Here is a 17075-nt window from a genome sequence, read left to right on the forward strand (position 1 = left end):
CCACTTTTATCTCTTGGACAAACTGGTGCTGAGGACCCAGGCTGTCTTCTTTCAGAACGTAATGACTCCTTTTCACGTTGGTCAATCCATCAGTCTTTCAGTGGTTCTTTACTCTGCTTCACACCTCGAAAGAGAAGGAGAGGCTTTATCAGTTGAGCCCCAAGGGTTCTTTAAGCTTTTACATCAATCACACCATAGACTATCCACTGGATGGTTAGTGTAATGTGGGCATTTCTGAGGCATAGAATGGCAAGCCAGTGCAGAAAACAACTCTGTCGTGGGTGGATAACCCTCTGCTTCAAGATCGGATATATTTTTTGATGTGAAGTGCCTGTCCTGGACATCTGTGAGGCCGTGATTTGGGCATCAGTGTACACATTCACAAAGCTCTACTGCCTTGATAGCCAGGTCTGACTGAAAGGACAATTTGGCTGTTCATTCCTGCAAGACTTTTTGGTCCAAGCCCACTCCAAAGACCCTCCTCCTAGGTACGTTCTGCTTTGATATCTATTGTGAAGGTGAGGAATCTGCAGTTAAAAATGTCTGTCAGAAAAACAAGTTTCTTACCTCCGATAACTCTCTTTCTGGGGGACACTTTATCTAACTGAAGGTTTCTCACTGCCTTCCCACCTCCTCGTGCTGTGGTGTGGTCTCTTATTTACTGTCTAAAAAGATCATAATTAAGATATCTGCACTCTTGTAGTGACAATTGTTTTGTGATCCTTGTCCGAGGGCGCAGAAAGAGTCAAACAAGAAACTGATTTTGAGGTGCAGGGGTGGTACTTATTTGCAGCTCCACTTCTTCACTTCCGGGGCAGAATTAAATCAACCTAGAGCTGCACGGTACCATCTAGTAGCACGCAGGAGCACGGTTGGGAAAGTATCTGGATGCAATGTGGTATCTGGGTATACTCTAAATGGAAGGAATCGCTGGTTAGGTAGAGTAGCCACCAGAAAGAGTGTTACTGAAGGTAAGTAACATGTTCTTTGCAAACCTACCAACTGGTGCATCCCCACATGATTCTAATAGTAGTCTAGTCCAGAATAGTGTTATGTTATGCAGATTTATGGAGCAAACTGTCACCTAGGAGTGTATTATAGCACGGAATTCCTTAGTTGTACAACACCATGCTAGATTGGGTTCATCATTTTATCAGGCTCAATGTCAATCCCAAACAGCTTCCCTGGTAACATAAGTGTACTCTGAAATCTTGCTGCACTAGATGCTAGAACAACAATGCTGCATCTCTTAGCAGTAAGCAAATGTTCCCATGTTAGATTCTGCTCAAGTAGTATTCTCAGATGGGTGCAGCTTGTTATCACTTCTACTTTATATGCTCGCAGATCCCTGCTAAAATGGTCCTACCTGACCCGTAGTACATAATTTAATATTTTAGGTTGCTGAAATTTCATTTAAGTGTGTAAATCGCTCCATGTGGTCCAACCTACGATAATGCAAAAGAAGAGAGTTAAGCACAGTTCTGTTGAAACAATCAAATGTGGCGCTGTTTAGTAAATAGTAAATAAATAATTGAACATTAGTTCAGGGACTGATAGAACCGATGAGTTTGTACATGTTTTATGAAGTAGGAAGGTACTGTATCATTATTCGTTGTTAAACAAAATAAACATAATCTTTAATAAAATATGAACTAAATGCTTTCCAATTGATGTAACAGGCAGCTTTCTCTAAATCAGATGTGGGCTATGGTAGGGTACATTTCATAATAAAGATTTGTTTCATGCATTAACATGTCCCCTTTTCTTTTGAAACTTTTTGAAATTAACTGAATGTCTTTACTTAAAGTTTACTAGCTTCATTTGCATTTCTATGATCTGCCAGTCACTGTAAAGCTAGAATATTTCTCTTTGTGGTTATAGAAAGGCCTAGGATTACCTCAGAACCTCAAGATGTGGATGTGACCTTCGGAAATACAGTGTACTTCACTTGCAGAGCAGAAGGCAACCCGAAACCCGAAATTATATGGCTTCGAAACAAGTTAGTTCCTATTGATTAGTGCACAAAACATGTTTGTACAATTTCCTTATTTCAGCTTGACTAAATTGCCATCAGTTAATACTTTAAAACTGTTATCTTTTTGGTCATTTTTTGTTACTTTGTATTGATTGTCGTATATGGTGCTCTGAGGTAAGGTTCTTTCTTTACAGATTGGCTAAATAATTTGACCACTTAATTAGCTAAGGTAGTCTTGTACTTAAGGTTTTGATATCATTAGGATGTTTCCATTACTGGTTAAATAGACTGCACTCTGATAGATATGGTAGTACTAGCCATGTCATGTTGGTTTTATCTAGACCTTGGCTTGGGATACAATGAATGACGCGTTGTTGCAATTTAAGTTAGGAGCATGGGGTTTGACACAACAAAATAGGAGAGCGAGAGGAGGGAACAGCTATACCCATCTCCCTTAATAGAAAACCATTTTGGTCATTAGTGGGCTACGGTTCTCACCCACACTTAGTGGCATGCTGTATCATAGGGTCCTATCGGCATCCAATAGTAAGTGAATGATACAAGATACTTATTCACCCTAAATCCTATTGATAGGCGACATGTTTTGCAATATGGTGTAACTCATGTAGGTGTGTAACCTCCATCATGACTGAAACATTATCACTCCACAAACACTTGCGATCTCCATTATTCTTATAAAATATTTTGAAATAACAAATTCCGAGGGCAATGTACTAAAAAAATTATGTGTGTACTCGGAATATATGTAATTGCTGATCGGTCTTCTGAGTCTGCCAGCTGCAGAGGCAATGGGTAGGTCACCAAGAGTAGCAACAATGAATGCCAAGCTGTTAATCTGTTAAAGGCGGAGTAATCTAATATGGCGAACCAGTGCTGCAAAAAGTGATGACTAGTTAAGCAAAATAACTTGACCAAAAAAACTATTAAAATGATTTTTGAGTTATGGGCTGCAATCCAATTCCATTATTTAAAGCATGCTCTCTATCAAAGGAGGAAGATAGCGGTTCCTTATAACTAACTGTGTGCTTGTTGCCTTGCTCTAAGCAACTTCAACGGCATTTACATCACTGCTATCAATTCACCTAGAAAAACTAGTGGAAGATGGAGAAATGAATTTTAAGCTTTGTTACCTGGGCCTACATGTCTATCACCATCACCTGATGTCCTTTGCTATTTGATGTGATTTTATTGACATAACCCCGGAAGCATTTGCTTGGGCTTCTTCTAGGCATAATGATCCATAGACCGGATGGATTGTCCAAAAATCAGAAAGATAGCATATGCTCTATGTCAATGGAATGCTTCTAAGAAAAAAAAGTTATATGATTTCTTTGGCACTTGGACTTTTATTAGAGATCGCCAGTAAGTATGTTCTAAAAGTTTACCCCATGTGTTCTGAAGGTAGGTCAGTAACCTAGTTTCATTTCTTGACCCTTGCTACATCCTTATCTAGGGTAACAGCAACGTTTAAGCACAAGCCAGCCTGCTGTTTGCTGTCTTGGCAAGGACATTGTGAAATAAAGCAAGATTTTCCTAGACACTTCTCTGGGTCACTTATATCTTGATCACAGTTTTAAGTACTTTAAGTTTAACTCTACCTGCAGTAGCATTTGAGATCCTAGAAATTCAGTTTGCTAGAGCCTTAGACATACTATTCTACACCTTTTGCAGGCAAGCATATTCCAGATACATCAGGTCTAGAGAGTTTCAATAGTCCAGGCTTGTTAAAATAATTGCGAACATCAAAGCAGTTCTGTCTTTTGAATCCAGAAAGATATAATTATTTTTGCCATCTTAAAGATTTGTCTAATGAATGTCTAATGCCCCAGCCTAAAACTGGATTTTTAACTGCCATAGACGTTTGGGTCCCAAGATATCCCTCTGAAAAGAGGGTATTTTCGGACCATTTTTTTACACTATCAGCACCTCAATTTTGGATCCATTAAGGCCAAACATATTTTCATCTACCCTTACATCTCCGCTCTCCAGTTATACCATTAGGCTTACTTTTTCATCATATATCTGGAAGTCCAGAGTCTAGTCCAATCTAGTCTCTAATCTTGTTTCTAAATGAGCATCAGCCGAATTTCCTTCAGGAAACCATAGATTCCAGTAGTTTGCAGCGTCCAGGGAATGCACCCACTTCCTTCTCTTTTGCACCTTGATTACTGTATTTTGGTCCGTAGGAGTTCTGAATCCTTTTGATTTTGATGCACTAGAATTTATTTTGCCTTTATCAAGAAGAACATGTTATAAAGGAAACTTTTAGACGTGACAGCAGTCATGCGACCTCAAGGTACCTTTTGCGAAGACCTTTGTGTGATCTTTGGGATGTCATTCTGAACCTCGACGCATGCTAATGTAGGGGCACTTAGTCAGTTAAATCTTTTATCCACACGTGTGAAAAAAAAATGCAAAAGAATGATTATAACTCAAATAATATTTTTTATGGCAGGCAGAAACAAAAATTAAGAAATGTTTTTAAAAGAAACATTAGTTATTAAAATATCGTTTAAAGAGTTCTCTGTTAGAGATACTTTCACTAATTTGGAGAATATTAATGACACCCAAAAGATATTTTATGACAATATGGAGGAATATTTGAAGCTGTCCTCTTGGTAACTGATGGAAGTCACTCACGTTGTCTCTCATATGACCCATAATTCTAGGCTTATAGACAAATAGCTGGAGTCAATTACGTGCCCACTACTGAGATATCTATTCACATGTTCACTATTGAGTAAGGCTAACTCATACTTCCGTTCTTCCATGTTAAGTATATTTGACACAAAAAAAGTTTTGACAAAAACAACTTTCATATCAGCGATGGAGAATTGCCCCTGTATTTTTCCAGTGTCGTTATCTTAGGGATTCCCAAATTACATTATTGGTTACAAGAAGAATAGTGGAAGATTATCTTGAGCTGAGCAACATGATACCCATCCCTTGGTTCAAGTATATTAAAAATCCTCTCCGAAACCGGGGTTTGAACAAACATTTTGAAGAACCAGATAAGATAAGTCCCCTATTTAAGAGCCAGGTCGGGGAAAATTTCTCGCACACAAAGAGGGAGTTAGGTTTACAAAAGTATTGGACCTGATAACGGTCCAATCATATGAGCCACTGTCTACTACCAATATCATGGAGCCCTTGTTAACATTGGTAAAGGCACCAGAGCTTAGATTTTATCTCTAAGAATTTAGGCAGATAAGATACATTTTCTAGTGGCCTTTCCTGTTACAAGCACTTGGTTTCCCTGATTACCGTGTTGACCAGGTGATGGGAAGTCAGTCACACCAATCAACCAAGCACTGTATCCTCTTCTGTACCCTTTATACATCTTTTAGAATATGGTTTTAACGCCCAATTCTTAGTGGAAGAATGTTCACCAATCATCCAGAGGGTTTGCTTTTTCTCCAGCGACCTGAGTCTTCTTTGATATGCAGCTCAGTCCTGAATTGTATTTCACTGGCACTGGCACATTTGTTTTTCACTGCCTACTATTTTATAATTGCATTATGTTAAAGGGGGCATGACAAGCATAGCCTGTTGTTGATACGGTTTTATAGCTAAGCGACAATTTTTAGACACAATTTTAATATGTCAATGGGAGTTAAGCTCTCGCAGACTGATTGTAATATGATTCCATTGCCAAGTGCTATTTTTATGTATAAACTTTGTTTATTGTGCTGTAAAGTCAGTACATCATACAAAAACGCTTCATAGGCTGGTCTGGCATCAACATTCAGCCCGGCCAGCGTCAATACAGCTTTTATAAAACAGTCCAAAGAGGGAAAAGGGGGTGTGGGGAGCTTGGACATATGCGTGGCAAGGACCCCCCCCCCAGTGCCCCAGTGCCATTAGAATGTCTCTGAGTCCCAGCCATGGGGACGCCACGGAAAAGGGCATCGCGTCCACACAACGGCTCTCGCAATGGAGTCCATGTCCCAAAAAGCTGAATAGTGTCCAGATAGGGTAAGGAACCAAAACACAATGAAACATCCGCGTACCCGCCACCCCCCGGCCTACCCACCCCCCACCCCTGTTCCAGGTCCATGTTCCTAGTTCGTCACTATGGTCGTTCATGCCTCCGCGTTCGTGTCATCCGGTTGGGGCAGCCGCAACAGGCGTAGATATCTAGGGCAGGTCACCTCTCTGAATTCGGAGGCCAGAAGGGTCAAGAAGGGCTGCCACAGTTCGGGATATTTGTCTCCCTCCCCCTTTGCAATCAGAGACAGTTTCTCCATCCCCAGGACGTACCAGAGGCGATGCAGCCAACCTTGAAATGTGGGGATATGCGTGGTACGCCAGTGAGTGAGGATATTCTGTGTCGCCGAGCCCAGGGCTATGGCTATCAGTCGTCCTCTATGGGAGCGAAGGGGATATGTGATGGGATTGGGGGAGCCCAGCAATACATAAGCGGGGAATCTCGGGATAGTGGTGTCCAAGTGTAAATCTACTTCATCTAGCACCTGAGTCCAGTAAGCCTGCAGGCGGGAGCAGCTCCATAGTAAGTGTACCAGTGTACCCGTCTCCCCGCAGCCCCGCCAGCAGAGCGCATCCCTAGTGTGGTCTATCTCGTGTAGTTTTTCAGGGGTATAGTACCAATATGTGGCCAGTTTTGTAAGAGTGTCCATCAGCCCCATGTGGTGCGCGGAGTGACGGGCCCTGTAACAGATGCCTTCCCATTCTTTATTACTCAACGTGCGTTCTAGATCTCTTTCCCACCTCGCCCTTCCTGCATTATGAATGTGTGCGTACCTGTCCAGGAGCATGCGGTAAAGATCCGAAATAAGGCCACGGTCAGTCTTTGGGGAGAGCAGCCAGTATTCATATTCGCTGAGTCTGCGGTCAGCCCCTGCTCTGATGGTCGGTTGTAGCGCCCAGTGTCTCACCTGAAAATAACGAAGGCGTTCCTCTTCCGGCAGACCAAATTCCCGATGGAGGGCATCAAAGGGGATAGCTCCCCCCCTCGGCATAGATGTGGTACAATACTTTACATCCCGCAGGGCCCCATTTCGCAAAAGCCTTCGCATCCATGCCGGGGCCACAGTCCGGATTGGACACTAGGGGAGTCAGTGGGGATGGGAAGGACGTCAGGTCGTGTGCTACGTTCACCTGGTCCCAGACCTCCAGAGGCGTCCTCGTAATGAAGGAGGCATAGAGATTCGGGGGTCGATGGCGCCGCCTTAAGAAGGGCACTTCCTGCAGGGTGCGACCGGCCACTGCCTGATCTTGGAAGAGCCAGTTCTTCTCTGACTCCCATTTGCTCCACTCCACGAGCGTCCGTAACTACGCCGCTTGAAAGTATAAAAGCAGATCCGGGAGGCCCAACCCTCCCTGTTCAGGAGGCAGCATCGCCAGGCGCAGCTTCATACGCGGACGCCGCCCATTCCAAATGAAGTTGGCTAGTTCCGCCTGTGTTTGGCGAATCCACCCCTCTGGCGGCCGCATGGGGATAGCCCTGAATAGAAAGAGTATTTGCGGCAAGATTGTCATTTTAATAGCTGCCACTTTGCCTAGCCAGGAGAGCGGCAGGTGCCTCCATCTACCCAGCTCCGATCTAATCGTGGTTCTCAGTTTCGCGTAGTTCCTGCGGATCGTACCCTGCAAGGTCAGCGCTAATTGTATGCCCAAGTACTGTACTGCCTCTGATGCCCACGGGAAGGGGAAGAGGCCCTCTAGGAATATACTCGTGGACTCCTCTAGAGAGAGGTCGAGCGCTACAGATTTACTGAGGTTGACTTTAAACCCAGCCACCCCTGCAAAAGTGTTGAGTACCGCTACACAGGCAGGGAAGGATTCACGTGGGGCGTAGAGGGAGAGCAGGACATCATCCGCATATAAGCTTATGGTGTGTGTGAAGGCACCCATCTTGATGCTGTGGATCTCCGGAGTAAGGCGTATCACCTGTGCCAGGGGTTCCATACATAAGGCGAATAGTAATGGGGAGATGGGGCAGCCCTGCCTCGTACCCCGTTCTATAGGGAAACGGGGCGACGAGAACCCGTTGACCCGCACTGCCGCCGAGGGTCTAGAGTAGCAATTGAGCACCCAGGCGCGAAAACGGTCGCCTAATCCAGCCCCCATCAACACTCGTTTTAAGTACGGCCAATGGACGTGGTCGAAGGCCTTTTCTGCATCGATAGACAACAGCATGTATTCCCCCTCCGTGCGCGTGGCTTTTTCTATAAGGTGCAGTGCCCGTTTGGTGTTGTCGATGGTTTGGCGCTCCGAGATGAACCCCGTCTGGTCCGGGTCGATCAGCCTCGGCATCAGCAGGCCGAGCCTCTTAGCGAGGATACTGGTATATAGTTTCAAATCGATATTGAGATGCGAGATGGGCCTATACGCTGCACAGCTCTTCTTATCCTTGCCCGGTTTCGGGATCACAGAAATGGTGGCATCTAGCAAATCTTCCGTGATAGCCCCGGGGTCGGAGAAATGATTGAAAAGCGTGGTAAGGAGCGACACCAGTTGGATGCAGAATTTCTTATAAAAGAGGGCCGTGAAGCCATCCGGCCCCGGAGCCTTCCCCAGCCTGAGCTGAGAGATGGCCGAGATCACCTCCCCGGGCCTTATGTCGCTGTCTAGGGTCGCTGCTTGCTCTGCGGTAAGCGCAGGCAGGTGGGCAGAGTCCAAAAAAGGGTCGCTCGACTCCAGGTCTAGCGTTTCCCCCGAGTACAATGAGGTGTAAAACGTGCCGAATGCGGCTGCGATGTCGCTATCTTCCGTGGCCATTCTACCACCGGCCAGTGTGATTTCCTGCACTGCCTGGCGCTGACGTTTCTCTCTAAGTGCCCGACCCAGAAGGCGCCCGCACCTGTCCCCCCCGGTGTAGTACATGTGGCGTACCCTCAGCGCCGCAAATTCCGCCCTGTCCTGATCTAGCGCGCTTAGCTGTTTTCTCGCCAGAGTCAACTGCCTCCAGATCCTCAGCGCACACGTCCTCTGATGCATACCCTCCAGTTCCCTGACTTTCTGCGTTAGTTCTTCTCTCTTCTCAGCTCGCGCTCTATTCTCCGCTGCAGATAAGGCTATGAATTCTCCCCTGAGGACTGCTTTCAGGGCCGCCCAGTGTGTGGTCGGGGAAGTGTCTGCTGTGGTGTTGTGGAGTAGGTAATCTCGGATCGCCTCTGCAATTTTCCCCGGCACTTCTTTGCGGTGCAGCAGTGTGTCCCGCAGGCGCCAGCACCGGGGCGGCCGCTGCATCGGAGGGAAGAGGAAGGTGGCCAGCAGGGGGGCATGGTCAGAGAGGGATGCGACGCCTATCTCAACCGCGGAGGTGAGGGTACGTAGGGAAGTAGAGGCCAAGAAATAATCTAATCTGGCGTAAGTGCGGTGTGCATTTGAAAAATAGGAGTAGGCCCTGGTGCCCGGATGGAAACTCCTCCAAAGATCCACCATACCTAGGTCATTCAGACGAGTCAACCCTCCCACCGACAAGGACCCCGCCTGTGTGGAGCGCTGCACCGATCTATCTAGGGCAGTGTCAAACACTAGGTTGAGATCCCCCCCCCCAGCAGTATGTGTCTATCAGCCGAGGCCGCCAGCAGGCTGAGCGCCTCATGGAAGAAGCCCTCCTGTCCCTCATTGGGGGCATAGGCCGAACAGACTGTAAAGTCATATCCCCCCAGCTTGAAGTGGCAAGATAAGAGTCTCCCTTTTATCTCCGCTCCTTGTCGCAGGACCCGCCCCCTGAACTTTCTCGCCACCAGTATAGCAACCCCAGCTTTCTTGTGTGGTGTGGATGAAAAAAACTGGTGTGGGAAGAGGTGTGATTTCATGCGTATACAATCTTTCTGCAGTAGGTGCGTCTCTTGTAGGAGACAGATGTCGGCCTGTGAGTGCTCGAGGCACGACAGTACCGCGTTGAGTTTTGTAGGGTTGTTAAGGCCTCTCACGTTCAGTGAGAGGATGCGAACCTCAGTAGCAGCCATAAACCATCATCCGCACTCCCCGTTCCTGCCCACCCAGTCCGTCATGCCCCAGCACCAACCTCGACGCATGCCATTCTTCTCGGCCGGTCCCCGGGACCAGGCCGAGGCGTGCCCCGCGAAGGCCAGCCTCGCACCACTTGAGCCGCCCATCCACTCAACATTGTGGAACCCCCTGGACCTGGAACCCCCCCTCGCCCGCCCTCCCCTCCACATACCCGTATCCTACACCCGTTCCCCCCACCCCCCAACATCCCCAAAGGAAGCACCACAACCTCCCCACCTCCCTCCACTCCCCCCCCAACAACCCCAAACAAGAAACCACAAAGTAAAGCACCATAAAGGTGGGTCACTGTCCCTCATCTTTCACAGATGAGTGGAAAAAGTAGGGGAATGTGTTCAGCCCCTCCAAGTCCGCTCCCGCCGCCGACCGCCTAGACGATGTATGACCAGCCCGAGGGAACCCCGGGCCCCCCATTTCATGTCCATCAGCCCTCAGCCGTCGCCGCCAGCTCTAGTGCCGCCGTCTCAACCGCTGCCCGTTGACCCTCGTGAATCTCCTCCTGTGGCGGACGACGGGGTCTGCGCTGCCGTCGCTGCTGCCTCCACTGGCTGGCGGAACTAGCCTCTGAGGTATTTCCAGGGTGCGTGCTCTCCTCCGGTTCAGGTACCTCGATGCCCAGCAGTCGACAGGCATCTGTGAGGGATCGTAGCTGGTGTAGTTTGTTGTCCAATTTGAACACTATGCGGAACGGGTGCCCCCAACTGTACGCAACACCAAGGCGTCGGAGTTCAGCAGTGACCGGCCTGAACGATCTGCGCTTCTCCAGGGTGATGGCAGCCAGATCCTGAAAGAGCGTCGGGGAGTGGTCGCCATAAGTGATGGGGCCCATTTGTCGCGCCTTGTTAAGAATTTCTTCTTTGGTGCGAAAGTCCTGAACGCACACCAGGATGTCGGCTGGCAAGGCGCCCTCGGCGGTCCAGTCCGGTGTGCCCTGTCTAGGGTGATATATGAAGAAGAAGGTACCCACACTTCCAATTGTTTAATTTAAACTTATTTAGAGTAAGAAATGAACCAAATCTATCATGTTCATCTCGGCTATTATTTAAGCCTTTTATTAATGAGTTTTACAAAAGAGCAATATTTTTAGAAAGAGAAAAAGGAGTTCTCCACAAAAATAACCACACGTTTTCGTGAATGATTTCTACAAAACATATGTGCAAACATAAAACAGCAAACAGTCAATACATTTCATTTCATGATATGACGTGAGTTTAAAACAAACAGGTGGAAAAATGAAATCAAATAGGATGTCAAACTTATTAATCAATAGACATCAATGCATACATGCAATCATTTCAAAATTACTAGAATGCCAACGATATTTTGAATCGATAAGGTTCAGTCCCCCTTTTGTCAACAACAAACTTCTTCAGCAATTTTAGGTTCTAGTCCTTTATATCAAACTTATGGGTTTGAGTCCTTTATGCTTTTATTTCAAACTTATGGGGTTGAGTCCTTTGTGCCGACGCGTTTCAAGTGTGGGTATCCTGTGCCCACACTCTCATCAGGGCTGAGTGAATCTTTTTCCTTATCCTAGTGATAAAAAACATATGTGCTTATTAGAACCCCTTCCTTGGGTTTTTAGTTTCTTTAGAATTGGTGAAAAACAAGGCGCCTTACCTCTGGGTTGTAGAGGTGAAGGTCACACTTGAATCTTTGATTAGAGCTGTGTGCAATATTGTTTATTATTTTCCTTCTATCTTAGGGTTACACAGAATCACTCTTCTCACGCATTTCTGTGAAAATAAGTGACCAAAATGCCATTATAGTTTCTGTTCTGTTTAAAAAAACGGAGCGCTGAAAGAACATCATGTTTAGTCGCTCTGGCTAGTGAGCCGCTAAGCCACTCACCGCGTTTCTTCTGACGCTTTAGATGTTGTCTTTGTTCCTTCGTGTCATTGAATACCCGTGCAGTTTTCTTTTAATCTGCAACATTAAAGGGACGTTTCAAGGGCGCTGTACTTGGAGTTGGGATTCTAAAACTAGTTTAAGCGTTCTGGGGATATTCGCTTACCTATCCCTTTGCTTGCATCTCCTCTCGCATCAATCCTCGGTCTGAATCTTCAGTGTTGTTTAGACCGGCTGTTTCCAGTCGGGTTCTTAAAACTTTTTGGACCAATAGGAGAAGAGTGTTGCGAGAGGACCAGAAAAAAGCATTCTGGGAGTTGTAGTGAATTGAGGCAATGTTCATAGTCTATTCAATTCACTCATCGAATTTAAGCCTTTGTTAATGCTGTCAAACTTCATAATGAGGTATGCTTCTTTGCGTAACAGCGCTTGCTCAACATCAGGCGACCTATGTTTAGGGTCAATGCTTGATAGCACTGTCCAAGTGAAATCGGTCTCCTTATGATTAAGGGACGCAAAATGGTCAACCATTGGGGCATTTGGAACTCTTTTCTTTAGTCGTGATCGGTGTTGTGTAATTCTGGCATTCACTTGTTGGCAAGTTTTTCCAATATATACTTTATTGCAAGCACACAATATTGCATAAACAACGTTCTTACTTTTACAGTTTGTATGCATCTCATGTCTCCATTTGATGCCACTGTGAATGAATTCATTTCCTTCTACGGTGTTACTGCAGGAGGCACACGTACCGCATTTGTGGTGTCCGGTTATGGGTTTTAATTTCCACTGTGATATGAGATCACTTTTTGGCTTGGCGACATAACTGTCCGCCCTGATGATTTGTTGGCCAATACTTGGATTTTTTCGCATAGCGAAAATTGGTTTTTCCAGGGGATTTTCTAAGCCCTCAAGTAGGTGCCAATTTCGCAGTATTATTTGTCTGAATTTATTGGTGTGGGTCCCATATGTGGTGACACAGACCAATTTGTTCAGTTCCTTTTTTGGTTTTATTTGCAGGAGCTCTTCCCTAGGGGTATATCTAGCTCTTTTCGCGGAGTGCTTTAGCAATTTTTTTGGGTAACCTCTCTTACTCATTTCGTCGCAGAATGTAGCTGCATGTGTCTCAAAGTTGGTTATTTCAGAACAGTTTCGTCGAATCCTTAGTAGTTGGCCATACGGTAAGTTTTGTTTAAGACCTTGGGGGTGCGCACTGTTATAATGTAGAATGGTGTTTTTGTCTGTCTGTTTTTTAAACAATGAGGTTGAGAACCTATCCCCTTCAATGCCTACTTCCACATCCAGAAAGGTCATTTTCTTCTTGCTAGAGTCAATTGAAAATTTTATGTCTGGGTGTCTCGCATTCACCCATTGATGAAATTCATCAAGCTCCATCTGGCTACCCTGCCACAGTAGCCAGATGTCATCAATGTACCTTGCCCACTGTTTGATGTTTTTACTGTAGGGGTTGTTTTGATAAATGAATTTTTCTTCGTACTGCGCCATGTACAATACCGCCATTTCCGGCGCATAGGGACAACCCATGGCTGTCCCTTTGATTTGGATAAAAAATTCATTTTCGAATTTGAAGTAGTTACTTCTCAGAGAAATTTCTGCCAATGAAATGATGAAGGTGGTGGGGACCCTATGAGGTCTCTCACGTTGCTCAAGATAATATTCCATGACTTCAAGCGCCTCATCTTGAGGAATCTGTGTATACAATGAATTGACATCCATTGTGGCCATCAACTCATTTTCGCCGTCTACTACAGTGTCTTGTAATTTGTTGATGAAATCAATCGTATCCCTCAGGTAAGATTTAACCTGAGGAAGGAAAGGCTTTAAAAAGAAATCAATGTACTTGGAAATAGGTTCCAATACTGAATCGCAGCCTGAAACAATTGGCCTTCCGGGGGGTGTCTGTTGGTTTTTATGGATCTTTGGCAAGAAGTAAAGTATCGGTGTTCGTGGTGACTTTTTGTTTAAATACTCGAACTCCTTTGGGCCCAGGAACCCATTTTCCAACCCTTCTTTTGTGAGTTTGCTGATCTTGTTTTGAATCTCAAACACTGGGTCCTCTTTGACTGGTCTGTACCATTCTCTGTTGTTCACATGTGCTTTACCCTCGGATAGATACATCGTACGAGGCCAAATTACCACCGCTCCCCCCTTATCCGCTTGTTTAATCACAATCGAAGTGTCTGTTTTTAAGTCATTAATGGCCATCAATTGATTCTTGCTGATATTGTGACGAATGAAGCTTTTGCTTTTTTCCAATTTTGTGAGTGATGATAAAATCGCCTGTTCAAAGGCGTAGACCTGTTTTGGTATATTTGTCATAGGCAGAAATTTAGATTTCACCCTTAACCCAGTGGTTTCCCTCTCTGGGGTGGGTTCGGCACCGGCAAAGAAGGTTCTCAACCTGATCTTTCGGCAAAATTCGATTGCCTCCAGCTTAAGTTTGGTGAAGTCTGTTCTACGGCTGGGCACAAACTTTAAGCCTCTACTTAGAATCAGTTTTTCATCTGGCGTTAAAATTTTTTCTGAAAGATTAACGATGGTAGACGTATCTAATTGTTGTAGTATCTGTTCCTCGTGCGCATCTCCCATGGTTGTTTGAAGCGGACCGGTTGTTGTCCGCCTCTCGCTAAAAAAGGTTGATTTGCACCCCTTTTATTCTGGCCCCCTTGTCTATCTTGGCGTAAATCAGGAGAAGACCCCGATGACGAGGTGGAAGAAAAGGTGGAAAATCTTGTTTTTGATCTTCCTTGGAAAGTATTCAAGGCCCTCCTGGACTCTACCGTTGTGTAGTAGTCCTCCTTTAAGAAGGGATATACTTGATCAAGTTTGAATGACTTAGAATCTCTTTCAAATTGAGAAGTTTTAGTGCTAATCGTGATATCTTTAAAGGTTTGTATTTCCTTTTCAATCTTCTCAAGTAAGGCTTTAGCCTCAGTTTCAGTTTTATTATCTGCAATAGCCTTTATCAGATCTGCAATTTCCTGTTCTTCCTGACTGCATAGACGTTGGGCCGTCTCTATTGTGTGGACCATCAGGTCTCTGCTACATTTTGTGTTGATGTAGCTGAAGCCTTTTTTATATTCAACGTCCTCAACAAAGATTACAGGAATGTTCTTGACCTGCAATCCCCACGGTATGGTGCCAGCCTGGAGGTGCCGTAGAAGGAAGTGACCGTGTAGCTCGGTTCTTATATGTTTCTTTTGAAGCCTAGTTAATTTGTCAGCCTCATTTTGATTTTTTGCAGTGGTGCTTAATGACAGGCCTGGGAAGGGGTTAGAAGCTATTAGATTTTTGATGTGGCTTTCTGTGAAGGACAACGTCTCATTCTCTGACATGCTTTTACAGGAGATTTTCTCCTGATTTGAATTAATCAAATGATCTGGGAAAATGACCGTGAAGGTCAAAGTCCAGACCCACTCGGGTAACAACCCGCTCAAATACTTCGGGAACTGGGGGGTATGGCCCTGTGGACTGAAGTGGGGTTGGGCCCAATTATGTATGAAGAAGAAGGTACCCACACTTCCAATTGTTTAATTTAAACTTATTTAGAGTAAGAAATGAACCAAATCTATCATGTTCATCTCGGCTATTATTTAAGCCTTTTATTAATGAGTTTTACAAAAGAGCAATATTTTTAGAAAGAGAAAAAGGAGTTCTCCACAAAAATAACCACACGTTTTCGTGAATGATTTCTACAAAACATATGTGCAAACATAAAACAGCAAACAGTCAATACATTTCATTTCATGATATGACGTGAGTTTAAAACAAACAGGTGGAAAAATGAAATCAAATAGGATGTCAAACTTATTAATCAATAGACATCAATGCATACATGCAATCATTTCAAAATTACTAGAATGCCAACGATATTTTGAATCGATAAGGTTCAGTCCCCCTTTTGTCAACAACAAACTTCTTCAGCAATTTTAGGTTCTAGTCCTTTATATCAAACTTATGGGTTTGAGTCCTTTATGCTTTTATTTCAAACTTATGGGGTTGAGTCCTTTGTGCCGACGCGTTTCAAGTGTGGGTATCCTGTGCCCACACTCTCATCAGGGCTGAGTGAATCTTTTTCCTTATCCTAGTGATAAAAAACATATGTGCTTATTAGAACCCCTTCCTTGGGTTTTTAGTTTCTTTAGAATTGGTGAAAAACAAGGCGCCTTACCTCTGGGTTGTAGAGGTGAAGGTCACACTTGAATCTTTGATTAGAGCTGTGTGCAATATTGTTTATTATTTTCCTTCTATCTTAGGGTTACACAGAATCACTCTTCTCACGCATTTCTGTGAAAATAAGTGACCAAAATGCCATTATAGTTTCTGTTCTGTTTAAAAAAACGGAGCGCTGAAAGAACATCATGTTTAGTCGCTCTGGCTAGTGAGCCGCTAAGCCACTCACCGCGTTTCTTCTGACGCTTTAGATGTTGTCTTTGTTCCTTCGTGTCATTGAATACCCGTGCAGTTTTCTTTTAATCTGCAACATTAAAGGGACGTTTCAAGGGCGCTGTACTTGGAGTTGGGATTCTAAAACTAGTTTAAGCGTTCTGGGGATATTCGCTTACCTATCCCTTTGCTTGCATCTCCTCTCGCATCAATCCTCGGTCTGAATCTTCAGTGTTGTTTAGACCGGCTGTTTCCAGTCGGGTTCTTAAAACTTTTTGGACCAATAGGAGAAGAGTGTTGCGAGAGGACCAGAAAAAAGCATTCTGGGAGTTGTAGTGAATTGAGGCAATGTTCATAGTCTATTCAATTCACTCATCGAATTTAAGCCTTTGTTAATGCTGTCAAACTTCATAATGAGGTATGCTTCTTTGCGTAACAGCGCTTGCTCAACATCAGGCGACCTATGTTTAGGGTCAATGCTTGATAGCACTGTCCAAGTGAAATCGGTCTCCTTATGATTAAGGGACGCAAAATGGTCAACCATTGGGGCATTTGGAACTCTTTTCTTTAGTCGTGATCGGTGTTGTGTAATTCTGGCATTCACTTGTTGGCAAGTTTTTCCAATATATACTTTATTGCAAGCACACAATATTGCATAAACAACGTTCTTACTTTTACAGTTTGTATGCATCTCATGTCTCCATTTGATGCCACTGTGAATGAATTCATTTCCTTCTACGGTGTTACTGCAGGAGGCACACGTACCGCATTTGTGGTGTCCGGTTATGGGTTTTAATTTCCACTGTGATATGAGATCACTTTT

General features: G+C 44.7%; 1 protein-coding gene across 2 annotated transcripts in view; it reads left to right on the forward strand.

The window, feature by feature from the left end:
• Positions 1-17075, forward strand: part of PXDN (peroxidasin) — a 582246-nt gene that overhangs the window by 303601 nt on the left and 261570 nt on the right. For both annotated transcript variants that reach the window (XM_086926391.1, XM_086926392.1), the window contains one exon: positions 1882-1999. In XM_086926391.1, coding sequence (XP_086782517.1) covers positions 1882-1999 — 118 coding nt within the window. The remainder of the gene's footprint in view (positions 1-1881; positions 2000-17075) is intronic.

The sequence above is a fragment of the Lissotriton vulgaris genome, chromosome 6, assembly GCF_964263255.1.
Source record: "Lissotriton vulgaris chromosome 6, aLisVul1.2, whole genome shotgun sequence".
Classification (NCBI taxonomy): domain Eukaryota; kingdom Metazoa; phylum Chordata; class Amphibia; order Caudata; family Salamandridae; genus Lissotriton; species Lissotriton vulgaris.